Source organism: Triplophysa dalaica, chromosome 18 (assembly GCF_015846415.1).
Source record: "Triplophysa dalaica isolate WHDGS20190420 chromosome 18, ASM1584641v1, whole genome shotgun sequence".
NCBI classification, from domain to species: Eukaryota; Metazoa; Chordata; class Actinopteri; order Cypriniformes; family Nemacheilidae; genus Triplophysa; species Triplophysa dalaica.
In genome coordinates, this window is record NC_079559.1 from 8,063,142 (window position 1) to 8,089,123 (window position 25,982).

Sequence of the window (25,982 nt, forward strand, 5' to 3'; positions counted from 1 at the left end):
GGTAGGATATATTATTAGCCTGTCGATTTGAAGAGTTTAACAAAAACTATGAGACATAGTAACTGCTCGACTTACTTAAACAAGTGTCACTTTAAAAAAGTTGAATGGTTTAATGATTAATGATTAAAAACGTATTCTAGTCGACTTAGTCAATGTGGCTGACAACTCCACTAACGAATTTGAACAGTCAAAATGAAGCGCGTCCCAATCAGGTGCATCATTTTTTGCGGTCCCCCGGAAACACTTCCGTTGTCGTCTGTGCAGTTTGCAGCGCGTTTCTGTGTTTGTTTGTGTTGCGAGTATTTGCACCAGGTTTTTGTGTTTGTTTGTGCTTCGTGTATTTGCAGGGCATGTGTCGTCAAACTAACGCAGATGCTTTCTGAATTTGCTTGTGTTTTTTTGTGTTTGCATGTGTTTTCTTCTGTTGCAGCGCATTGACACCTAGCGGCCACGGTAATTTATTGATGGGAATGAGCGACCTCTCGTGGTGCCTTAAAAAGGCACAAAACCCACGTCGATTCATTTTCACCGTTCCTCGATTTTCATACAGGCGAACACCTTAAAAACCTAATCCTATCAGTAAAAACTGGACAGAAAGATGTTGGCTATTGTTGAAACGTTGCATCTACGCCTCTTCAGGACTAATCTTGAAAAGACAGTACAAAAGTAGTGGATTACAAAAAAACAATATACCCATTATATCACAATTATAAAATATAATGTTTAATGTTCAAATGCCTTCAAAATAAGACAATAAAACCATTTTTATGCATTTTATTGACTGACTTTTATTTCTTGAGCTTAAAAAGTGGACTATAGCAGTGCTATAAAGTAAACTACAGAACAATTAAGTATTAATAAAGGCACCTAAAATCAATCATACAATCATTAAGATGACATGAACACAGATCACATCTAGTGTTGCTTAAATATACAGCAAACAACTTAAAAAGACAAACATAACTTAATATACTTTTAAGTTCTCAAGAATTTAATAAAATATGACACTCCAATCTGCTTTACATATTAAAAATGTAAAAGTTAAGATCAAATGAAGATGCTGTGCAAACTATATACATTACTTATACAGTCGACTGTAATCCAATGTACAGTGAAAGTCTTTGAAATAAAAACAGATATGACTAAATGTTCATGCTATGTCGCATTCTGTCCAGCGCAGCCTCCTTTTGCCTCAGAAGATTTTTCAGTCGTTTGATTCTCTCTTGCCGTTTTATCTCCTCAGCATCCAACACTTCCATTGAGTATAAGTCTTGGGTTGGCAATTCGTCTAGGGAGGAATCCTGCTGTTTACTAGAAGATGGCACGCTGGTGTCATTTACTGCTACTTCCATCTGGCTGGTGTCTTGCTCTGAGGTTTCAGTCTGTGAGTGGATGTTTGATAAAATACTGCATTCAGATTCATTTGAGAACAGAGCAATCTCCTTGTTGCCCTCCTGCAGGTTGGATGAAGAATCATTTAGCAATGTTGTAATACTCACTGAACAATCAGGAGAAATGATGCTGTGTGAATTTCCACATGAAGACTTTGATAGAGATTTCTTTTTACGTGGGCTGTTTTTCTTTTTCTTGCCCACTTTCTTAACAAAAATGTGATCTCCCGTTGAATGACAGCTCTCCTTCTGTGTTTTATGCAAGCAGCTTTTTCTAGTCTCTTTGTGTGACTCGACAGTAGCAGATTCTGTCCCTTGTGGTTGGAGTGATGAGGTTGTCTCTGTAGCCCCTAACACAGCCCCACAGGGACAGGCCGTGCATACCTTGCCTTTCTTCAAACGTACTGGTATCTTCCTTAATGCGGAAGGAGGGGACGCGGTGGGACTAGTGGTTTGTGTTTTTTCAGATGAGGAAGTAAGACAATGTGTGTCAGCAGAACAATCTTTAGATGTTTCAGATTGTATATGAACCTTACTAGCTGTAGATACTACTGTTTCTCCAGTATTACGAATAGATGAGCAAACATCTTGAAAAGTCTGTGACATCAAACTGTTTTCCATGGGAAAAACCGAGACAGGTGAAATATTAGTAGTACTGAGTGATGAATTATCTTGATGTACATCTTTCACATCCTGCTCGAGCTTATTTCTTTTAACTTCCTTCAGGTATTCATTGTCCTCTGTCTTCTTGCGGGGCACCTGCGATTACATCAATAAACAATTCAATTAAGTAATTCATGCGTTTACATTCTCTTCTGAGCCACAATTCTTTTAAGATTTTGTCACTTTTTTGTTTGAGAAAAGGACAGTATCTCCAGAAAAAACAGATAACTGTTAAGCAAAGATTTTGATTTATAAACAACAAACATTTAAATATATAGCCTGACTCCTGATTTTGCTTTTTTATAAACCTTAATACCTTAAATTATTAGATTTTTATTAGATTCATCAGGAAATGGATTTTGCAACTCACCTGCATCATCTTCTGTACTTTTGATTGTAGCTGTGATTCCTGGATCACTTTACGAAGACCATCTAAGGTTCGTTTATTTATGATGAGCCTATCTGCTTGTGGGTATGAATTTTCAATCCATCTTATTTTTTGCAAACAAATTCTTACGTCAGAAGTGACACTGAATTCTTTTCTGAGCTGGGAATCACTCTTATGTTGGGTCATCCGACCAGGAGCTGGATTTTCAAAGGTCTTTAATAGAAAAAAAAAATTAATACATGACTTATTTAATGGCATTTAGTATTAAAGCTTTTATCATAAGACATACCTCTTCTGTGTTATCTGTGGCTGGAACACAGTCGTTATGGACCTGTTCAGACACATCTTCCCTTTCATTGATGGTTTCACCAAGAGCTGCTCCATCACCACTTGTTGTATCTGCCAATATGCTGACTGGTGAAATTTCATTTTCCAATTGCTTTTCCCCCTCCATACCTACATTTTCACTAGAAGAACTTAAGTTTGTTTCAGCTGGTCTAGATTCCTCGACCTGTTCCTCCATCTGAGCATCATTCTCTTTGGCAGCAGTGTTTTCTTGACCAACATCTATTTCCATCTCTGTGTGCTCTGCTTCTTCCCTGTCATTTTGCGAGACAACATTTATTTCCTTCTGTCCACATGCTATGTCATCTATTTTATTCTGAGAAGCACAATTTGTGTCCTTGTCACCACCAAGATTCTCTGACTTTGGTGGAATATATGATACAAATATTACGTTGGAATCTTCACTGCTGTCGTCCGCCTCTGTTTGACTTTGTGTTGGTAAATTACCAGGCGAACCTCCCAGGCACGTGGAACTCTCCTCCTCATCATCACAAAGATCAATGATCTCACTAGCTTTTATTTTAGGGTCCAGCTCTTCTGTAACTTTAGAAGCGTTTAATCCCAGAGCAGAGCTAGCGGGCAGGGCTGGAGAGACGCTGTGAAACCCTTTTCTCCCACCTTCGCTGACCATCACATCCTTGGCGATCTCAGAATTCTTCTTGGCCACAAAGTACACCTTTCCATTGCACATGACAAGAGCATTGTCCTTGCCTGGGGTGATCTGTTCTGGGCTGATCTGAGACTGAATGGATTTGCTCGCCACAATATTATTTGCGAAGCTGACCGATTCTACATGTTTGACTGATTTTGTGGCAGTAGCGTTCAGTTGTGTTGACGATGCAGGTACAAGGCAAGGACCAGGTGTGCCAGATTCCTCTTGGACCACCCATTTAATTGGAGCGCTTACTTTTTCACTAGCTTTAGGATTTATTGGAGAACAAACAGGTGAGCTTGTCCCAGTGTGTGCAGGCAGATGCGGAAAAATAGTCTTCTGTATTTGACTTTGCTTTGTAAGCAAAAACGCTTGTTGATCAGAGATTAGCTTCACAGAATTCACAGGAGACACCATAACAACCGTCTGTTGTTTTTCGTTTGCAGGGGTGATGCTCACCGAGTTCATTATCTGGCTTTTGATGGATGGTGGGAGTGCAGAGGCTGGGACAGTCCTAACTTGCGCATAGGAAGGGATCTGAAGGCAATGGCCATTTGGGAGAACAGGCGACTTCACAGTAACAGGGAGCTTTTGGACCACTGCCATGGGCTGTCCATTGGTTTGAGGGGGAAAATTGTGAGAAATTGTGGGTTTTGCAGAAGGTATGTCTACCTGCTTTGAAGGTCTGGGTAGATTTATAGTTCCAATGTGTGGAACTTTTGGTGTGTTAAAGAAGGTGTTGACCTGCTGTGGGGCTTTAAGGACATATCGTCCATCTGCTGTAGGCTGTAGGGATGGAAGTCTAGTCTTTAGGGATGGAAGTCTAGTCAGTGAATGAGATGAGGAGGCAACAGATGATAAAACAGGGTTTGAACAGACTTTCACTTGTAGATCCACATTGTCTTTTTCTGTATTAAATACTGTCTGAAAGAACTGTCCATTCACTTTCTGAACAGGAATCAACTTCATGACATTTCTTCCGTCTGGTCCCACTGCAGGCATTGCTTGGTAATAGACTCCAGTTCCACTAGAAAAAAAAGTATAATGACATAGTAATAATAAATAAGTACTAAACAGAAATTCATCTGTAATAAATAACACACAAGCATATACAAGTAGCCAAGTGGGCTAAGTAATATGATCCAATATTTTCATTTGATATTTTATTTTGTCACAGAAAAAGACATTAACTGCCAACAGAAATCTGAGTGTCCACATTGTAACTATGAAACACAAATATAAGTCATATGCATGTTTATATATGTGAATATGTGTATACTAATGCAGTGTTTAAAAATGTAACATTAATAACAATTTAATAAATGAATTTTAATATACAGTTAACGAAAGAACACAAAACACACTCGGATAAAAACGTAAAATAGTAAACGTTAGGTTACCGATCCTGTGCAAAAAAATACGGTTATTATTCATAAACTCTCAGCATAGATCGACAAAACAAAACTTGAACTGAACCGGCATCACTCGTAATTTTTGTGCATCTTTCCAGAACAACTCGAACTTTTGTTGTTTATGTTTGTTATAATTTTGTTCGTTTTCTGAGGTAAGTGAAGATCTCGCGACTAATACATACAAAACGCGCGCCATCTTGGAGAAGCTAACAACGATCAAACGAAAATACGATTAAAAATGTTTATAAAGCAAGCAGAAAAATGTACCCCTCCATCGCGAGTATCCGTAGACATCACACCTCGGGAATTAACGCTTGACCGATGTTTCTTGGGCCCAATTTCAGCTTTATTACATCAATTTAAAGACCGCTCTCTTGACGATATGTGAAGTACAGCAACCGGAAGTAAGATATTTCAAATTAAAAGACGCTTTTGCTGGAATATTTCATATAGGCAAGAAATATCTTAGTTGAATAAAGCATTTTTAATATTGACCAAATATGGGACAAATGGCCTCTGAACAATGTCTTCCTACAAATTAAATTACCAAGAAAATTAAAGATATGAACCAGAAAGAAACTCAGTGTACACTCAGTGTTGGAGGGTAAAATACACTAACCACAGATCCCATGTTGAAAAACAATGTTCTTTATTATTTATTTGAACAGTAAAAATGATTAATTCCATTTTATTTCTAAAATAAAAGCTACATATAATACAAACTATTAAACACAGTACACATAAGATTTTTTGTTTAATCTACTTCCCTTTATCAACCCAGGCAAAAAAGTTACATCTGGCCTGAGGATTGGTAGCGTGGCCTTGAGGACGGGCACATACAAAAAACTGACGGCCCAAATTAGGTCCTGCCTTTTTTACCGTCCGTAGCACACAGGGCTCATTGTGTGACTTGCAGAGAGGTGGCTGAGGGGGTCCGCGCAAAACCTCTTTCCAAAAACTAGAACACGGGCCCTTCCTACACATCTCTACAGGTGCAGTTTCCTTGTCCTGTTGATCCTGATTTTTTGTCTCGGTTACCATGGAGACACATGTGTCCAAAGCCACATCACTGCTTTTGGTCTGGGTAGAATTGCAGTGTGTGTCATCAGTCAGTTTAGCATTGGTTAGACACGCTGGGCTCTCACTACCTGGGTCTGGGTTTAATTCCAGACTGGGAGGGTTCAACGGTGTTTGTTTAGGCTTAAAAAAAGCTAAAAGGTTACCTTTGGGTTTACTTTCTGTTTTTGTCAGCTTGCTCTTTTTAGCTTTGTGTGCTTTCGTCTCTGCTTCTTTATCTGCTGGTCTCTTCTTTATAATATTGTTCCCCTGTACCACAGGATTCAAGTTTTCCCTAATCTCCCCAGCCTCCTGTGATCCAGGAAGACTCTCTTTATAGCCTTTAGATATGTTCTGTTTTTCAGAAACCTTGACAAAAAAACGTGAAAGTTTCTGCTGTCTGCCAGTAAATTCTGGCATGTGACGTGTGCATAGAGGTGGAATCTTGGGACTAGACAGGAGGGTACAGCTAAGTTGTGCCCATACAGGGCAGTGATCAGATCCCTCTACCTCTGGCATGATATCCACTCCAGTGAATACGTTCTCCACCAGAAAGCGATTGGAGAAGATGTAATCGATACGTGTGCCATAGTTGGTCTGTCTGGCACCAGTCATTGTGGACCAGCAGGTGAAGGCATCAGACCGCTTTGGGTGGAAATGACGAAAGCTGTCAACAAACTTGCCACCCGAGGCAGATTTCTGCGAGATATTCCCAAATTGATCTTCGTTGTCACCATTTTCTATCGCTCCAGATAGGAAATGGTCCAGCCACTTTCTCCCAGGATTACCCTCAAAGTTATCCTAAATAACATTGAAATAATTTGATTATGTTTGTATTATCTTAGCATGAGAGGATAATGAAGAAACATGGTCAATATACTTACCACATCCTCTGGGTCACAGTGGTCTATGGGTCGATGAGAGGTGTTCACATCCCCCAACACGATTACATGACTGAAGAGTGATGCATTGATAAAAAAAACATGAATCTTGAATGATAATGTGATTAAATGAGAAGAATAATGCAATATATCTCAACAACAACTAAAACCTAATAAATAACTGTGTCTATTTAAAGATTTTGCGCTTAATTTTAATAAATAGTAAAAGACACAAGTTGTGTTCTTTCGTTCTCACCTTCCTGAGCGCAAGATGGCTTCAGCTCTGCTTTGGAGAAGCTTGTAAAACTGGAGCTTGTACTGTTTTCTCTCAGGTTTGTCTGGATCAGCTCGTGGACAGTAAACATTAATCACAGACAACGTTTGAGGTGCATCTGCACCACTGAGAAAAAAAAACATCAAAAGATTGATATCAACAAATGCACAGTAGAAGAGTCTATTTAAAACATTTGTGAAAATAAAATGTACTTAAATAATATGGTAACATTACAAGATCTTTCGATTCCTTAAACATACGTGAAGTGATGCTGGGTGATGACAGCCCTTCCCTCATTGTCTAAGGCCAGCAACTCTTCACTTGAAAACTCAAGCTGGTCACCATAGCAACCGACAGCCTCTCATGAGTGATGAGCAGACCTGTCAATCCTTCCTCTGCCAGGAATGGTGTAGCACTATCTTTACAGTATGTTGCGACACCTGACCATGGTCAAAATTAAGACTTTAATTAAATGTATCACTTCAAGGTTTTTAATTAGTTTTGCAGAGGTCTTAAGAAGACTAAAAGAAGAAGACTTAAAACTATTTAAAATATAAACTATATCTGCAGTGAAATCAGCCATGTGTTAAATAAATTCCCTTGTTATACTGACTTTGGTTAGAGCAACACACACACTTGCAATTAATGCTATGATACTAAAAATCGGTTTACCGGAGTATCCACTTCGTCCTCGGCTAAAACTAAAATAAGAATTGTAGCCATCCACAATCGCTGTATTTTCCTCCAGCAGGTCACCTGAAAAAAAAAGACAAGCATATAGTGTTCAAGATAATCCAGTAGTCAAAGGTGTATATTGTATGTTATAATACATTATAAATAGACACTCATTACAGCGTCAGAGACAATTGAAAATCCCGGGCTTGTTTACAACACTTACGGGTAACTTTAGTCTCTTGGACGCAGATTATATCAGCTTCAAATGAATCCAGAATTTTCTTGATGCCACTTTTGAACGTTCGTATCCCATTTATGTTCCATGTTACAATCTTCATGATTATCTGTCAAACAACTTCGGCCGATATAAACAGACGATACATTTGCCCTTTGACCTTCGAGGAGGAAATCTAAAAACTTTCAAAATAAAAGCCCCATAATTGCTATCCTTCATATTAATAAAATCGGAAGCAAGATCTGGAAGCTTGTAAACTCGGCTTTTGCGACAATTTTGTCCCCCCATAGGAGTGTTATATGGAACAATCAGAATGTTTTTTTTAATAAAAAAGTTGGTTTGACAATGTGTTCCATTTATAAAGATTTGTTAAAGGATTATGGTAATTTCTACTCATTTTCTGAATTCATAGCCACCTTTGAAGTGAATACTACATCTAGAGTTTTTGAATGGGTTACTAAATCTGTTTCCCCAAAATTGTTATATTTGATAAGGAAATGTTGTAGTTACAAGGTATCAAAAGTAGCCAAATTATATGTTGGTTAGTCATTCTTGAATTAGGAAAAAATAGGAAATTTAGTTGTCATCCGTAAGCATTGAAAATTGTGATATTTTAAATCATATTTAAGGGAAAATTTAATTAAGCTTTTCTTTCTACTTGTAAAGCCGCAAAGTCTTGCTCGAGGCAGCTGAGGGATGCTGGACGGTGCTTGTATTTATTACTTGCACGCTTTGCTTGTTTTTAATAAGAATGTCCACACAAGATGTTAGAATGCTCATTGTTGCAGATTTATTTTACAGTTACTGGTCTTCATTTCCATGTAAGCATGATCCATGCAAACAGTCAATAAATCCACCAGCCATTTAACTTTACAAAGACTTACTTAAAAAAAAAAAGCCTGTGTTCACCTTCCCTCCAGCAACACCTATCACCTGAGGGAAGGTTCCCACCTATAGGGTGCTTCAATTAGGCAATGATGACCCCTATTGGAAACATCAAAAACAAACAAATAGCTAAATGGCTCTTACACTACTATTCAAATCTGGTCTGGTATAAATACGTTCCAAACTAAATGAATGAAACCTACTTTAAAATTAGTCTTTATTACTACCCCTCTAATTCTTTACTTTCTAAATTTAAATAGGACATTCACAATACACGTTCTCTAAATCCAATCTTGAAACAATTTCACATGTATTTTTGACCGTGATTCAAAACTGTGGTAATGTGATTTTTTGTTGTTGTGACTGTGACACTTATTTTTTGATGCTTACAACAAGCTTTTTATTTTTGATGTAGTTAATATATTGTTTTTGATCTCGGAGACAGGGACAACGGTAATGGATGAGATTTGTGTATTTCACCTTCACAAATACAAAGTTACTGATTGTTTGCCAAATTGGAGTATTCCCTGTTGATTTTTGTATGTGACACTCCATTTTTATTGAATTATTACATTTTATTTATTTGTTTATTATTTGTATACATATATGTATGATGTCTTTGTTTAATATTATTTAGTTTGATATGTGATTTCCCTTTTGTATATGTATCCACTGTATATCATTGTTCAATAAATAAATACAAATAAAAAATAAAATCTAGGGCAAAATTCTAACTGCATCTTTATCATGACGCCCCGTATTATTTCTCTATTCTCTGTTCCCATAACCAAATCTTTGCGTTTCTATAAAACACTTGCTGTGTACGTTCTGTTTTTATTTAGAATCCCATGTATAATTTTTTTGGAAAAAATAAAAAATAAGTGAAAAAACTAAAACTAAAATGTTAGAATGGTCATATTACACGAAAGGAATAAACATTTTTATTTGTTTTAAATGTTAATGGTTTATTAAAAAAAAGATTTAATTTGAGGTAAAAACATGTTCATCTTCCTTGTGTTAAGGCAGATATAAACATGTTTTCTTACATTCTCATTTAAAATAATTAGTTTTGGGGAAATTATGCACCACACAAACAGCAGCTTCTGTAGAAATCTTATCAGTGTTGATCTGAATGTTTACCAAGGGGAAGGGTTTGAACATGTCCAGCTAACTCAAGGATGACAAGAAGAGTTTTCCATTTACAGAACTGCCTCTGATCTAAATACAAGGATTTTGCCAAAGGTCCCGTTTCATCTGATAGAATTTTGAAATCATCAGAATAACAGGTACAATTCAACTTTATAAAATCAATCAGTGTACATAAATGTGTCAGTGTAAACTTTCTGAAATAGTGTAGCACAGTACATTTTTGTAAATTTATCACAGATAAAATATACAACATTTGATAAAGATAGTATAAACTACATAAAATAGCTTTGTTTCATTTTAAAATGTTTTTATTACAATCAACATTTAATTGTTTATAGATCAAATTACAGACTTCTGTAAATAATGGACAATCAACAAATGATTGATTGTGTGAGTTTGGTAGGTTTGTTTTTTTATAGCCTGAAGCCTGAAATGAATTATGTATTTTTCCTCCAGAATGGAGGTAAAGGTGTATGTTGAAGGTGTCCAGCGTATTGTTTGTGGAGTAACTCAAAACACAACATGTCAGGAGGTGGTCATCGCTTTAGCACAGGCACTCGGTAAGTAAATCGTTTATCTCTTCCACATTCAAAAAAAAACAATCAACATCAATTAATTACACTTTTGATGTTTCTCATTTTTAGGTCGTACCGGGCGATATACTCTGCAAGAGAAATTCAAAGAATACGAGCGTACTGTGACTCCAGATGAATGTCCTCTGGAGTCTTTGGAGAAATATGGTGAGCAGGCTAAAGAAGTGCAGCTCATTTTGAAACACATCGGCCCATCCCTCGGGGAAGAATCATTTTTATCCTGGGCCCAAATGAGGCGAGCAGGAGCGGGGAGGGCACGGAGAGGCAGTGCAGTACTTGACCTTCACCGCCAGAGTCTTCCACCACTGTCACATCTCTGCCTCCACTCTGAGCCGCCCCCTGAGGAACCAAAGAGACCCAAGAGGAAGTCGCTGACGCTAATGGAGGAAGCATGGGGCTGGCTGGAAAACTTGGGCAGAGGCAGCAAACACCAATCAGGACGAGATAAGGGGAAAAACAAGGAGGGCAATAAAGGAAATGGGCATTTAGATAGCACATCTTTGAAACCAACCAAGAGCTCTCTAACCTCTGGGGGACCACAGGGAAAGGACAAAAAGGATAAAAATAGGGTGGCATTGCACCAGCCTTTAATCAGTTGCCTTGGGAACCGTGGAAGACGCAATGATGAGAGTCACTTATCGGAGAGAAGAGAGAAAGATGCAAAAGACGTCGTGGAGAAGGATTTGAAGGCCATCAGAGCTGACAAGCCATCAGTTCCTGTTGTTCAGATGAGCAGCAGTCATAAAACTGACAGTGAGGAGATTGAAGCATCACGACAACTGATCATCCAACAACAGGCTAGTCTGCAAGAACTAAAGATCAAAATCGGTTCAACCGACCAGCAGATCCGTGAACTTGAGGAGCAACAAGCCTCCAAACAGAATTCAGAGTCAGAGGATGAGGAACAGCTCAAGTTTTGGCTGAACGAGCTGAAGGCAGAGGAAGGCTTTGAGAGAGACCTGCAGCAGCAGTTCTATCAGATTAAGGAGGAAGCAGACAAATGCAAAGCCAAAATAAAGGAGTACAAAGAGAAACTGCTTTCGATGGATCTAAATTTTGATCAGCAGCCAATTGATCATGAAAATCTTACTGGACAAACGGACTCATCATATCCTGAATTGCAGCACATGGAGCAAAGCGTCAAACAAACGGAGAGCTGCGTGGACACATCGCAAGGAAATGGTGAAGCAAAGAGGGTGGTCACAACACTGAACTCCAACGTACCGTATGTGTTTGTTTCTGCAAATCAGATATCACATCCTCCACTGAGTGGACCAGCAGACTTGAGGGAGTGGTGGACACGATGGTCTCAGAATCAGACAACAGGGACTAAACCTAAGATACACCGCTCTGAAATCACCATCCACATTGGAAGCACTAGAGTTTGAGCAAGTCTGTGTACATTCAAGGGCTGTCAAACGATTAAACACATCCAGAATATAAGTTTGCATCTAAATAATATTTGTCTGTGTACTGTGCATATTCATTTTGTACTAAACATAAAAAGCACAGAACACAGACACATGTAAATGCGATTAGTTGCTTGACAAAGTAATTATGTTTAACACCACAATTTTAACCATGATGAAAACATTAAAGTCCTATATATTGCTGTTAAAAAAATGAAATATAATACATTATTGATTCTCATAAAATGTTTATTTCAATTGTTTCATTCAAGACCGTTAACAAAAGTATACAGGAGAACCTTGAGATTTACACAAACCCAGAGTGCTCCAGAGAATATTCATGACAGCAACAGCTTCATGTGTCATAAGAAGCACTGCAAATAATCTCGATCCACTTAAATGAATTCTCACTCATTTTAATGATACTAGTTACGTTTCCCCACATTTGCAAAGTTACATAGATTTGCTCGTGTTCAGGTTTTCAAAAAAATCACCCAAGTAAAAGCAGATAAGACAAGGGTGTATTTCAACCCACAGGTATGGGGATAAACAACAGTGTTCTCTATTTTGGGGAAAGTCACCATGATTTATAACATGGTGGTCGTTTAGGGATAGAGTTTCTTAATTTTGTGTTTTGCTTGTTTTTAGGCACCTTTTTATGGATTTACTCATTAGCAGACATTACACAGAAATCCAAAGAAAAGAGAGGGAAAGTACATGTGCAAAGAGGAAAAAACTATTTATAAAGAACTGTAGGCTACAAGATGCCATTAGGAATTCTGCACTTGCCCGAAAATACAAGCTGAACTTGCGAAATCAGAAATTTAAAACCGCGCCTTAAGGGAAAAAGCCAACTTAGTCAAAATTTCACAATCAAAAAAACCAAACACAAGTTCTGAGCCCAGAGTCATTTATTTTCTTTTTCAGATTCATGTCATATTAAAAGCTACTCTAGAAATGGAATCGGGTGTGGAAAAAGAGTGAAAGCAACCTAGTTTATTTCTCACCCATAAGAGCACAGAAATATGTCAGCATCGGCTGGGTGAGGAACTCAACATAAGGAAAATGATTCAAGTGATACAGGAAGAGTACAGAACGCAAGTCAAAACACAGACAAGAAAAGCTATTCTAAAACAACAAGCCACTCACACGGTAGCAGGTGCAGAATTCCAGGCATATCAACATCAGCAGAAATGAAAACGGGTCAAACAGTCCCCACACCCCAACCCAAACAGGTGTGACAACTGCAAACCCTTTTCCCCTCTCATCCTCTGCATAACTATCATACCCTTTCAGGTTTTCTTTTACCCAACAAGTGATGAATACCACAAACACACTTTCATACAACATGTGGGGCTTTTCTCCAAATAACAACCGCACAGGAACATCATACACACAATGGAGACAAAAGAGACTTTTCTTGAGCATGGTAAAGGACAGAGAAAGGAACTTGTGTGTGTGCGTGCCAAGTTTCAAGTCTTGATGTACATCTTAATGTGAATTATGAATGTGGCGGAGAGAAATTATGGGTCGGAGAGGCACACACAAATCCTTTTCTCAGTTGCTCTATGATTGCTTTTCTTCTCGAGGTGTTCCTCCACGCTCAGGAGGAGGGGGGGTGAACAGTACTCAGTCAGTAACACCAGGCTGGCGAGATTTTCTCTCTACATTGAAACCCTGTGTGAACAAAACAACTCAATGAGAACGGGTATAAAATTGTGTTTTTGTAAATCATTACTCTTGTTTTGAACCCGGTAGCTAAAGACATAATTCATTAAAATTGCATGTATTAAAGTTTTGTGTAGAAAACATTCTGCATGATATTGCAGATGGTAATTAGTAATTAGTTAGTTAGTTTACTTCATTCTCTGTTACATTAACGTAAATTCATCTTTGACAATATATCCACATATCACATAATAAAACACATAACACACATGTTCCTATACAACACATAACTGACCTTTACGACACATTTGGAAGACTTTAAAACGATATGTTTAAAATGGTTACGGCTAGTGGGATGAATTATCTTTTATATAAGTTCCTTTTAGCTATCGGCATGTGCAGTCTACGTCCAGAACGAAGAACTTCAAAGCAATGGTTATGTGTGTGGGTTCAATCCGAGTAGACTGCGATTTCCTTTGTCATCATAAAATCTAAAAACAACTGTTGCATTTAACTCTGTTTCTGGGGATTATTTTATTGGCTTCATTAATAATTCAGTTTATTTTTCATCTTAATTATCAGAGTAGACCTAGTCTTTGCCTGGCTTGTGTATGTAGTGCACAAAAACCTTAACATAAAAGGCATTTACCTTTGAATTGTCGGGGCCACGCGGTTGTCTGATAATAACCAGACGGGGGGCATTGGTATCATCCAGAGTGATGCTCTTCAAGCGATTGACCAGTCTGTCAGGTCGAGGTGTTGCTACTGGTTTGGGACCCTCACTGGAATAACATTACACTGTTAGATTAAGTGAACCTACAATCTACTGAACATTAACAAACAAAATGGCACCCACCTGACTCTGCGAACATTGCAGGCACTACATTTGCCTGTGCGTTGGTTGAATATAACAGAAAATTCCACTTCATCACCGGCCTGCAGTTCCAAACCGTCCTGCACCTCCTTTACATGGAAAAACAGCTTCTTGCTTTCTCCAACTTCATATGTGATGAAACCAAACTGAGGACACAAAATTCAGATCATATTCAGCTGGTGTCTTTATTGCACTAGAATCAACATCAGCGTTAACATTGAATTTTACACATACCTGATCTTTGACACATTCTACCAGAGCTCTGCGCTGAGGCATAATGTTGCAGGCCATTTTTTGTCCTGTCTGGGGAACTGTACACTCCTGGAACTTCACCATCTCACCCTTTTGCAGGCAGTCGCCTTTATTGCCCATTCCAACAATGCCAAACGGATAACTCGGACCCTTACTGGAATCTGGAAAAAGATTGATCAGAGAACATCTTTTTGAGTGAAAATAGTACAACTTCTAATAAGGGGTTAAAACCAGAGACTAATAAAATATCCATGCAGACTAAGGACTAGAGATTGTTGGTAAAATCCGTTCTCATTTGAAAGGTGCATCACTCACCATCCTCTGTGATCTCAATCAGGCCTTGATACTCAGTCTGAGAAGGGTCCACACTGCGCAGGGGTCGAATCACTTTCCCAAGGAACACTGTATTACTGATATCCTCTCCGACTCCATTCGCTATTACACAAAAATTCAACAAAATATTTAAAAAATACCTCATGTAAAGTGACTTTCCAAAGTAGCAAAAAAAAAGAAACATACCATCAGCAACTTTGGCGACCTTCTCAGCACTGATTTTGTTTCCTTTGCCTTTGGACAGCATATATTCCACTGAATCTCCCAAGTCCATATCATCCAAATCTCCACACACCTCACTGTGAACACATTACAGAATACAACTTAAAACAAAAAAACACCAAAATAATAAGATGAGGTAAATCCATCAATGAGAAACATCCATTACCTGTAGTGAAAGAATATCTCCTGATCATGATTGGCTGTCTCTATGAAGCCAAAGTTATCCTTCAGTGTGGCTATGTATCCCAGAAGCCTTTTGGTGCCGACAGCACGATTAAGGACCTTGATGGATACAGCACTTTGTTGTCCGGTGCGTTTCACCTCACTGATTGAGAACTCCAGCTAGTGGAAATATAGGGTTTACGGATCACTCAAATGATCACACTGCTGCGTTCACATTTGGGCAACACCAATTTACATCTTTAAGTGCTGCAAAATTCTCATCATTTTTAAGGGGTGTTCAAAATTTCAAAGAGACACACTGTTCCAATCCAAAGTACCTTGTCTCCAAGCTGTGGGTAAATGCCTCCCTCCAGGTCTTTAACATGGTAGGGAATAGTGTTCTTTACCCCATCTTCTTCATACACAATCAAGCCTTCCTCTGCTTCCTGTTGAAAACACACAGGCTCACATTTACTCATATACCAAATGTTATTTCGTTCAAGATTTTAGATTGATTTTCAGTATACCAAACATCCCTAGCTGTATACAAACACATTCATGTGTAGTGTTAGATGCCAGTCTACTGATCATCAACAAGGCAGCATGTTGTTAAATGTGATGCATGAGACTGCAAATACTTGAAGAACCACAAGTGAACAAGCATTTGTCTCAGCACTAAATTCTGCAAACCAAACCTTGTGGAACAAGCATGGAGACGTGTGCATTTACACAATAGGTAAAGACGCAAAAACCGCAAACATCAAGTTGGCATGGTTATGAGGTTAATGTGTATGATTTTAAAGCGGATATATCAATGCCAAAAGGCCTTAACACATCAAACTGACCTTTTCAACTTTAGCCTTAAAAATAAAGAAAATAGATTAGACACATCTGTGGTTTCTAATCAGGGCACATGTGTTTGAATTGCAGATAATATCTGCATTGAATTTTGACCACTCAATTAGCAGGCAAAAGGCAAGTTAAAGAAAATTAAACACTAGCAAAATAATGACATCAGGCTAAACCACAGACGCTTTACAAACATGCCACTTCAACAAAAGTTAAACACTCCTCTTCAATAAACTTATATTAATAAAGCCTACGCTTTTGGAGGAGAGGCAGCATGCAGTATAGCAGCCTACCTTGTCCTTTTTCTAATAAAGAGGAGCGTGGTTCAAAAACAAGAGAGGAGAGATAGGAAAGAATGTCAGAAAACCTAAAGTAGCATTTTGTTATTACACCTTAAAGCTCTACTGCAATGTTCCACATTCACATGAAGTTGAGTTAAGATGCAGAATGTAGAATTTGTTCATGGAAGGAAGAAATAGCAAGCTCCTGTGTCCAATTTAATTTATAGGAAACTTACTCTTTGGCACCAGAGTTTTCTTTTATCATTGGTACATATGAAGAAATGTCTAGTAAATCTGCAAAGCTAACACACCTTCTCTTTGCCCTTGCTGGGGCTGGAGTTCTTGTTGGTGCCAGTGGTGGCAGCCACAGCTTCTTTCTCCAAAACCCCTGCAAAACGCAGCTCAGACTGAGTGTGGAATGACACTGTGCCCTTGGGTAGCTTTTTGATCCGCACGGCATGATTCCTCTGAGCTGACAGCATGTCCTGGTGAAAGCAGGGTGGTGTAATAAAACTACATTACTGTAATTTAAATTTAACTAATGTACTAGAAGCCAACTGCTCAGCGTTTTAATTGAATAAGAACAATTTTCAATGAGTCTAAACTAAACCAAATGTCAAAGTAAAATGAGAAACGTGTCGAGTTGAAAATAAAATGGACAAGTTAAAACAGTTTGTGATGTTTAGGAACTCACAGGAACAACGGTGAACTCCACTTCATCAGAAATGTGCAGCTGGCTCTCCTCCAGAACCTCACTGAAATGAAAGAACATTCGAGCATCACGGTCCACACACTTGATGAAGCCGAAACCGTCGCGCATGGCAGCTATCACACCCTGCAGAAAGAGACAGGCAAAACATTAGAAAGAAGCCAGACAGAAAGACAAACAGGACTAAATGTTTTCCAGTCGTACCATTTCGCGGCTCTCCTTGGTGAAATGGAAGGCGTCAGGGAGGATTTCGATGTTTGTCGCTCTCTCCAGTTTATCTCTGCGATCGGTGGAAATATTGAACTGGACGTGGTCACCCTCCAGCAGCGTCACTTTAGACTTGGTGTCCTTCTCCCCAAATAGCAGATCTTTGTCAGTGAAATTAATTCTGGCACTGATTCTCCCAGGCAAAGGATCATTCTGAGCAATACAAACGCCATATTCAGGTTTAATGGATTTAAACATTCCAAAATAATCACAACTATATGGGAACATTATCTCGTAAACAAAGCTTAAACAAACCTGATTCTTGCTGGGAGCCTTGGGAATAATCTTGGTGACAGTGCCTTCGAAGGTTTCAATACTGATGTCCTCAAATATCACAGTTCCCTGAGGCAACAGTCTCACATCAGTAGCCACTTCCTTTCCCTGTAAGAAAGACAAAAACAAACTTCTTTTTGAGACCGTTTCAAAAGACAAAGTTTTAAAATTAAAGCAAAACCAGTGACATGACCGGTGACAAAGGATGCACTATTACAGCAACTTCAGAAAATATGCAAATCATTTTTATGAATTCATTGTTATTGTGAAGGATATCTGTGAGGAATGAAGATTGTTTCATTGAGTGCTTTTAGATAGCAAAAATGCACACAAGGATGCTTACGTTTCTCTCCTTGATGGTGAATTCCACATCATCTCCAGCCTGCAAGGCCTCCAGATCTCCTTTAAACTCACTGTAGTGGAAGAAAATCTCCTTAACCACATCTCCTCGCTCAATGAATCCAAAGGCCTCCTGCAAGACACAACAGAAGAATATAAAAAGTGTTTGTGACCCGAGATCAGTTTGTTGGCTCAGCTCTGATGCTTGTAATCTTTTCTTCATTAACAGATCTTTACACATGACTCGTACCTTGGTAGCACAAACCACTCCCTGGCATCTTGACTGTTTATTCTTCAACACAATGTTATGGGCACTAACAGCCCCAGTACTGAAACAAAAGAATACAATTTGGTTATTGTCTGCTTCCACGATTTACATAGAACAGACATTATGGATCAACGTACTGCTTGTTGGTCTCCATGTAAAAGCTGACTTTATCTCCAGTATCTAAAGTAATGTTTCCTTCCACATCATCAGGGGTGTAAGTCAAGTAAAACACTTCCTGTAAGGTGATAACAAATAGTCATGAGAGGGAATATTACAAAAAAAACTTGACATGCAAAGGAAAAACACACACCCCATTCCTCTCGTAGCACACGCTGCCTGTGGGCACCTGGCCAGGTGCAGACTTCCCATCCAGGTGAGAAGGGATAGCCGACACTACCTAAATAAAGTGAACGTGCAGACAGACAGACGAGGTTAGAGACTGAAATGGTAAGAGACAGAATCACCTAACAATGCTAATGTCCTACAGAAAAGGTTCCTCAACAAAGATGTTCTCTGGAGAAAGTGAAACATTAGCAACACCTCTAACTCTAAAACTTAAGACTTGACTTGCAGTCAAACCAACATTTATTCAGACACCTTTAACATTTCTCACATTATCATAGTATACTCACTTTAGTTAAGAAAATAGTAATAAAATATGCCAAGAACTCAGAGTTAAACTGTGTCCAAACAAATTCATATTGACAACTTTGATAGAAAGGTATGTAGGTTGAATAGCTGTCAGCAGTTAAAGTTATGCACAAAATTAGCTAATGCCTATTTAGGACAACCAATGACCAAGGAACGCTTTATTTTTTTCAGTCTGTGGTGTAAAAAGTCTGAATTAGCAATTGAAGAAAAACAGTTAACCAAAACATGGTCAGGTCAAAGTGTCTGAATAATTTGGTCCCAAAATTTTATAAATTTTACTGTTAATCCACTGTATGAAGAATTTCGGGATATAACACTTTACAGTTAACTAATTTTTCTACACTCACTTCCATAAATAAACTACAGTCTCCTGCACCCACAATTAAAAAATTAACTATTTCTGGTGTCTGAAAAATTATGGGTTTGACTGTACATCAGTGCTCAAGACACCAGTCTTACAATTAATCTTAATATAAGAATGTTGAACAGTTAAACAAAACAAACTAAGATTTTTCCCTCTTATAACTGCTTAGTAAATGAAGATGAATATCCCCCCAACAAGACAACAAAAAACAAAGACAACCAAGCTCATTGTAAACCCACAACAAACCGTATTAGATTCAAATTAATTTAAGCTGAGCAAAGTGCATCTCCTGTCAATTAATCCTGTGGCTCAGTGGTTAAAGCATGGCACTGGCACTAGCATTGCCGATGTCATGGGTTCAATCCAATGGGATAGCACATAGTCAGAAACAAATGTATAATACAATGCGAGTTACTTTGGATAAAAGCGTCTGCCAAATGCATTAATGGAATTCCTTCACATGGTTTCTGTTTGCCTGGTCAGTATGGATTAAAAATGAGCTTGAAACTCCAACAACAACAACAGACATTAATGGGACAAAGACGATAAAACACGAAAGTAAAATGTGTTCCTTAACTGGATGAATAAAACCATGCAGCACAGTTAAAGGAGAGGCGTGCAAGTCAGGCCCCACCTGCCCAGAGATTCGCTCTTCTGGCAACATTTCTGCCTTGATTTTTACCAGCTTCACCGCGATTGGTTTGCCGGTACGTCTATCAGACGACACCTCAAACTCCACGTCATCTAAAAAGGGGCGGGACAAACAACCATCAACAGGTTAACTGCTTCACGAGGACACTGCAATATTGAGACTGACAACGTGTCTACATCGATGCGACGTGATAAAAGGCATCAGAAACCAATTTGAATTGTACATTTCATACACACTGGATGCAGCACGACATGACGGGACAATCCCTTTAGAACAAGCCGTGTATCGTGTCGCATCCGGTGTAGACATGGTGTGAGACTGGTGTGCAGCTCATACCTCCGATCTTAAGCTCCTGAAGGTTGCCATTGTACTGCGAGCAGTGAAAGAAGAGGCGGGCCTGTCTCTCAGAGCACTGAATGAAGCCATATGATGCCAGCAGCTTCTCCACCACGCCTGTCTCACGAATAGCCATGCCGGTCCCGTTGGCAAAGCCGCCATGGCCGTTATTATGCAGCAGACTGGGATCAAAACTCATCTGTGGGAAAAGCGGCGATATGATTTTAAAACAGCACTTATCTAACATTAAGCTTCCACAAATCCAACTGCTCATCAACAAGTGTGGAAATGGGATGAAATTGGGACATTTAAAAATTTGCAACTAGGCCACTGAACATGCTAACACAAGGAAAGATGTTCTTAGAAATTCACCTGACAAAAGAACAAATCGATAGCATCTCTCTCCAGTACCATCGATTTCAAGTCTGAGTTTGAGTTGGTTACATCTAATGAACCTGCACAACACTAAAGCACTTCACACAACACCATCTCCATCAAATTCATACCAAACCGAGATGTTAATTTCATGCAGTCAGATATTAGATCTCACACAAACTCAACACATTCATGGCTAAACCTACATTTTTCTGTGGACATCAAACAGCACACCAAGTGAAGTCACCAGGCATGTGGTCAGATCTGTTAACCACAACCCTATAAAGCATGCTGTTACAGGGTCAGGTATTTTCTGCCAGTGAGGACAATTGGGCCCGGCACACACTAGGACAAAGGGACTAGAGCACACGCTGTCCCATCATGCCCACTTACAGATCGCTGGTACAGGGGCGTTCGCTTTTGCTTTTTGCCCCCTGCAGCACGGGAGGTATGGCATGAGACAGAGGCAGAGCGAGGGATCGGCTGACTTGAGGTGGAGGGGGTGGGGTCAGCGACTGGGGCATCAGGGACCTCCATCTTCAGGTGAGGGTAGGGGGTGGTGGGGCACTGAGGGATAATGTGGGTATTATACTCTTAAAAACATCAAGTATACTGGAGGTAAATTTTCTGTAATCACACATCACAGCAACTACAGGAATACAGGTTTATTTCTTTAAGGTGCTGGCAATTCCTAACAAGTCGTTGGAATAAAATATCAACCCAAACAAAGAAGAGGGGGTGATTTCAAACCAGTGGATAAAAAATTGGTTCAAACATCTACAACCAGCAACCACTAAAAGTAGATCAATATTATCTTTCCTATGGGATACAATCCATTGTCACGCTACCTCGACCTTTAACTTTCATTGCTTCATTCCAGAATCAGAATGACATATCAGTTACATTTCAGCACTGAGCACATGAATGTTTAGAGCTCGTTTTCCTTTGTTCAGTTACATGCGAAAAAAAGTGTGAATAGCTTTGTTGCTCGGTTTTGTTGGTGGAGCGAACAGGTTTAGCTCTTATTCACTGGCCTGTGCTGGTAGACATGCTCAAGGAAAACACAATGATGTGTTAGTTTAATGAAGCGACTAGAAATGGACTAAATGGTAACAGCAAATGTCTAGATGAAACAGACTCGACCAGCCTCGACCACCGGGCCTTTCTACAACAACAGAAACAGGACTTTCACATCAATAAATGGTTTTGATATACTCAAAATGATCACACTGAAGTCTTATAGGTGCACATCCATTTGAGACGCAAGGGACTAACAACTTCCAATTCAGTTACCATGCATCACTAAAAACAGTCAAAGATCGGCTATTTGCAATTCTGAAGATAAACAGGAAAATAACTTAATAATGTCAAGATTTAATCATTTTAACACTCTTAAACATCCAAAAGTGTTATATAGTGCCTTCCGATGGCAACATCCTTATATCATGCCCTACCCCCTCTCTGACCGTATCTAGGGCATGTGATCGAGGCCAGCCTCTAAGCCTGTTGATCAGGATGATGGAGTGAAGGAACAGCGCAGAGAGGGGCGTGACAGACGGAGTAAGGTGGATGGCTAGGCACTTACGGAACGGCCGTAGGGTGACAGGCTGAGCCCCACAGGCGAGGTGCTGTTCAGGTCAGCACTTACGAATGCTGCAGGTGGCGTTGCCGGCAAGGTAAACTCGACAAAACCTTTCCAGGGACTACCCATAATTCTCCCATAAACGGTGGCCAATTCTACTACACCTGGGATTGATATTACGGACGTTTTTGGCGTCTAGACTTTTTAAACTCCAATGAAGTGTGGCAGCTTGTCCCTTCACTTTCCCCTCTCCTTTGTTACACACCAAACAAAACACCTCTGGAATTCTGCCAAGGTGAAGAAAGGAGGGCAGGGGGGTGAAAACTGTGGGAGAGGCAACAAGAAGAGCCATTGAACAAAGCAGCACATGTCATGGGTTTGCGAGGACCCTACAGACAACATGCAAAGAGAAATCTTCAACAGACAAAAAGAGAAATCTTCTCCTCTGAAGATGCATATCTGGAGTTTTGTATAGATTTAACTGACCAAGTTACTGCACTTGAGATGTAATCACATACAGAGATATGACTCTGTGTTTGAGATTCAAACTTATAAGATTAGAGCTTGATTTCAATCATTAAAATCGATGTAACTTTGACATGACCTTGCTCAATATTAAAAACAATGATATCAAGGTTATAGTATCACAAAATTCCAACATCATTTTATGATGTATGAATCCACAGCTCTATAAGTATGCTGCCTTAGTAGGAACCATCTAGATGTCAATCACAACCAATAAAAATGGAAAGCAACTTTATCTCCAACTTGCTACCGCTAAACTATTAAACAAATTGAGTTGGATGAGACACAGATGCTTGAATAAAGAATAAGTCACTTATGAATTTGACAAAGCAGTTAAAACTTCATTAATAAGGATTTTTCATTACTCAAAAAAAAAAAGACTTACCTTGTTCTGTTGTCTTGGAAGGCTGTAATGATTTGGACCAATCAAATCACTTAAACGATGCTTTAGACTCTGCTTACACACACGCTCACACACACACACACCTGTAAGCTTTAGCTTCCTAGCACACGTTTAATTACAAAAGTTGCAAAAAAGCCAAAACAAAAAAACTGAATAAAAGGCAAGTGCAGTCGCCGAAACACTGCTTTTGGAAACGTGAACGGAAACACAGAAGTGTGGGGGAAATGAAGGAGGGAGGGATTCGGTCTGCAATTGACAGAAAAAAGGTCAAAAATGAAAAAAGACTAGCAGACAGCAGCCCTCTCCGCACCCCAGAGAAGGAACAGGTGAAGGGAGGATGAAGAGGGCTTGGTGCAGCGTTGGGACGTGTGCTTGATCAAAGCTGTTGAGTAGGCACAAACTTCTTGTCTCAGATCAGGTCTCGCCTTCGCCGATAACGTTGATGGCTGGTTGCTACGTTTGTTGCGGCCTGGTTCTGTTTCTTAAATCTTTGGTTTGCTGGTTTGGTTGTTTCTTGTTGTTCTGGTTTTCTCTTTGTCGCAGTGCAGTTCTTCGTCTTTGTCGTCTTCAGAGTTGTCGTACCGTTGGGTCGTTTCGGGGATGTTGGTTAATTTTGTTGATGTTTCTTCTGACCGATCGATGATCTGAACTTGAAGTAGGTTTCAGATGGTACAAAATCAAATCTGTTTCACTTCATACTGCCGGGAAAGAAACAAAACATCAGATCACACATTAATTCCCTATTAAAAATACTGACCCTAAAGTAAATTTAGGGGAGGAATATTCTACCCATGTACACCAATCGTGTGCCACCAATGTAGGTTAATACTCAATGTTATTTTGCTGTTGATACACATGCCTAAAAATAACATTTCTCAAAGGCCTCGTGCAATAGCAACAAGGGCAGCTGACCGAACAAACAAGCTGAGGATCAACAAGCCTCAGCGAGAACCAACAGTAGTATTTATGGAATACATTATATTCAAGTAGTCAACAACTGCAGATATCCAGCATGACAACCATTCAGGTCTCCCACTCCATTACACATGAGATAGAGGGAAGGAACTTCTATATAGGTCAGCCTAGTTCATTGCTTGCTTTCATAGATTGAATGCAGGGACGATAACATCTTATTTAACGGGCCTATTCAAAATCATAGGGATCCCATTTTACATACGACTAGATACATATCCTAGCTTTTTTATACATGAATTGTGTGTATAGCACCTCACTATTTCTCACATTTAAAGTACACTACTTTTTGTCAGTACAGCAAGAGTATTGCAAAGCTAGGAAAAGCAAAGATATTATTCAACATAGCTCTTTGTTTGGCTTATAAAATGAGGTAAAGGTACAACTAGGATGGAATGGGTAAATTATAGTCATTTTCATTTAAGGGCGAACTATTCTTTTAAGTGATGAAGGCAGTGCAAAGGACAATCTCGTGTAGTCAAGAGCACGCCGTAGACATTTTCCTGCGAGACAAAATGAGGACATGAAACTGAAATGACGCAACAGCGCTTGAGCAACAGCTGGGAGCGGATCCATCTGGAGCTCATCCAGAGAGAAAATCACGGGTAGTGTCACTTCAGAGAAGCCAGACGATACTGTGTATAGTTTCACTCGGACTGTATTTGTTAAACTGTGTTTAACTCTCACCAAGTGACTGGTCGCGAATCCTTTCTTACAAAACGTTGCGAGGTCTGACATAACGGCAAAAATGAAAACGTTACGGAGCATTTTAAACGCAACCAGAATCAGTATTAAGTCACTACTTTAAAGACAGTAACGTTAAGTCACAATAATTGACTTAACGTACGGTTTCGTGCGAGACTCATTGCCAGGAAACAGTTTAACTCGAATCAAGTCAAACAAGTGTGTGTTTGTGAAACGGTTCAGAATCTGATGCAGCCGGTGGGCTTTAAATAATCACTCAACCCGACAACAAAAGACACACAGCGACTGTCGGGTCACACTGGGCCGAGCCGCGAGTGTGGCACGTTCTCTCACGTTTATGTAAACGGTTAATCCAAATTTCTCACGACGGGACAAGGAGAAACCTAGTTATATAGGTTTGGGGGTTTAAATTCAATATTCGCCACAAATCAAGTAATGGTGCCTAAAGCCTTGACTAGCATGCTAACACGCTACAACGCACGCAGAGGAAACGCTGTCCCCACCCTAAACCGTTAAGCAGTTAAAATAAACAATGTTTATAGACACTGACATAAAAGTAACCGTTAAAACTTCACACGCCACATAACTGTGCGAAACGGTAACATTAACTTTGCATTTTAAAGAAAAACTCACCCCAACAGCTTTCAGCACTGTCACCAGCGCCGCCATAAGCAGCACGGCACATTACGTAGTGAGGGGCTATGCGAAGTCGCGCGATATTTCAGGCGCTGTGGGGATACACGCAACTAGGTTAGGGGTCACGTTTTGCATAGTGTATGATTAAATGGCTTATGATGGTTGCATACGGAGCCCCAAGAGCAGTTTTCTTTTATGGCATTAATGTGCAATGAAGGATATTGAAGTATTTATACAGACAATCACACCTTAATGGACACAGATTCATATATTAAT

At 39.4% G+C, this 25,982-nt stretch overlaps 4 protein-coding genes across 15 annotated transcripts; 1 reads left to right on the plus strand and 3 right to left on the minus strand.

The window, feature by feature from the left end:
- Positions 1-765: 765 nt before the first annotated feature.
- lrif1 (ligand dependent nuclear receptor interacting factor 1) lies at positions 766-5,254 on the minus strand. The gene is made up of 4 exons (XM_056730094.1): positions 5,119-5,254; positions 2,732-4,466; positions 2,425-2,655; positions 766-2,150 (listed from the first exon to the last, which is right to left on the minus strand). Exons 1-4 carry the CDS (start codon positions 5,124-5,126, stop codon positions 1,143-1,145), a joined length of 2,982 nt encoding a protein of 993 aa, XP_056586072.1. The 5' UTR covers positions 5,127-5,254; the 3' UTR covers positions 766-1,142.
- A 229-nt stretch (positions 5,255-5,483) lies between these two features.
- On the minus strand, positions 5,484-8,124 carry apex2 (APEX nuclease (apurinic/apyrimidinic endonuclease) 2). The gene is given in 7 exon segments (XM_056729476.1): positions 5,484-6,708; positions 6,792-6,861; positions 7,045-7,188; positions 7,323-7,422; positions 7,425-7,502; positions 7,735-7,818; positions 7,961-8,124. Coding segments are annotated over 7 exon segments (1,689 nt in total). The 5' UTR covers positions 8,076-8,124; the 3' UTR covers positions 5,484-5,610.
- A 1,887-nt stretch (positions 8,125-10,011) lies between these two features.
- rassf11 (Ras association domain family member 11) lies at positions 10,012-12,576 on the plus strand. Of its 2 annotated transcripts, XM_056772695.1 has the most exons (3): positions 10,012-10,143; positions 10,463-10,566; positions 10,651-12,576. In XM_056772695.1, the coding sequence occupies exons 2-3, from the start codon at positions 10,464-10,466 to the stop codon at positions 11,985-11,987; spliced, it is 1,440 nt and encodes a 479-aa protein (XP_056628673.1). In that variant the 5' UTR covers positions 10,012-10,143; position 10,463; the 3' UTR covers positions 11,988-12,576. The 2 variants fall into 2 exon arrangements, with proteins under 2 accessions (XP_056628673.1, XP_056628672.1); XM_056772694.1 differs by lacking the exon at positions 10,012-10,143 and having other exon boundaries at positions 10,412-10,566.
- A 325-nt stretch (positions 12,577-12,901) lies between these two features.
- Positions 12,902-25,794, minus strand: csde1 (cold shock domain containing E1, RNA-binding). 11 transcript variants are annotated; one of them, XM_056772688.1, is made up of 24 exons: positions 25,704-25,794; positions 23,376-24,091; positions 22,469-22,789; positions 21,277-21,450; positions 20,509-20,707; positions 20,098-20,264; positions 18,816-18,902; positions 18,643-18,740; positions 18,488-18,566; positions 18,242-18,370; positions 17,881-18,006; positions 17,563-17,778; positions 17,344-17,484; positions 16,961-17,134; positions 16,662-16,673; positions 16,365-16,379; positions 15,858-15,965; positions 15,524-15,699; positions 15,322-15,434; positions 15,118-15,237; positions 14,785-14,963; positions 14,533-14,696; positions 14,326-14,458; positions 12,902-13,685 (listed from the first exon to the last, which is right to left on the minus strand). In XM_056772688.1, the coding sequence occupies exons 3-24, from the start codon at positions 22,592-22,594 to the stop codon at positions 13,638-13,640; spliced, it is 2,784 nt and encodes a 927-aa protein (XP_056628666.1). In that variant the 5' UTR covers positions 22,595-22,789; positions 23,376-24,091; positions 25,704-25,794; the 3' UTR covers positions 12,902-13,637. The 11 variants fall into 11 exon arrangements, with proteins under 11 accessions (XP_056628666.1, XP_056628660.1, XP_056628665.1 ...); XM_056772682.1 differs by having other exon boundaries at positions 15,118-15,434; positions 22,469-22,752; XM_056772687.1 differs by having other exon boundaries at positions 15,118-15,434; positions 20,155-20,264.
- Positions 25,795-25,982: the final 188 nt, after the last annotated feature.

Coding starts and splice junctions, on each gene's coding strand:
- lrif1 (XM_056730094.1), bottom strand. Junction 2,656..2,731: donor CCACAGATAACACAGAAGAG/GTATGTCTTATG, acceptor TTTCTATTAAAG/ACCTTTGAAAATCCAGCTCC. Junction 2,151..2,424: donor AAGTACAGAAGATGATGCAG/GTGAGTTGCAAA, acceptor ATGTAATCGCAG/GTGCCCCGCAAGAAGACAGA.
- rassf11 (XM_056772694.1), top strand. CDS start 10,446: ATGTATTTTTCCTCCAGAATGGAGGTAAAGGTGTATGTTGAAGGTGTC. Junction 10,567..10,650: donor CGCTTTAGCACAGGCACTCG/GTAAGTAAATCG, acceptor TCTCATTTTTAG/GTCGTACCGGGCGATATACT.
- csde1 (XM_056772682.1), bottom strand. CDS start 22,594: ATGGGTAGTCCCTGGAAAGGTTTTGTCGAGTTTACCTTGCCGGCAACG. Junction 18,741..18,815: donor TGTGCTACGAGAGGAATGGG/GTGTGTGTTTTT, acceptor ATCACCTTACAG/GAAGTGTTTTACTTGACTTA. Junction 17,779..17,880: donor AGGCTCCCAGCAAGAATCAG/GTTTGTTTAAGC, acceptor TGTATTGCTCAG/AATGATCCTTTGCCTGGGAG.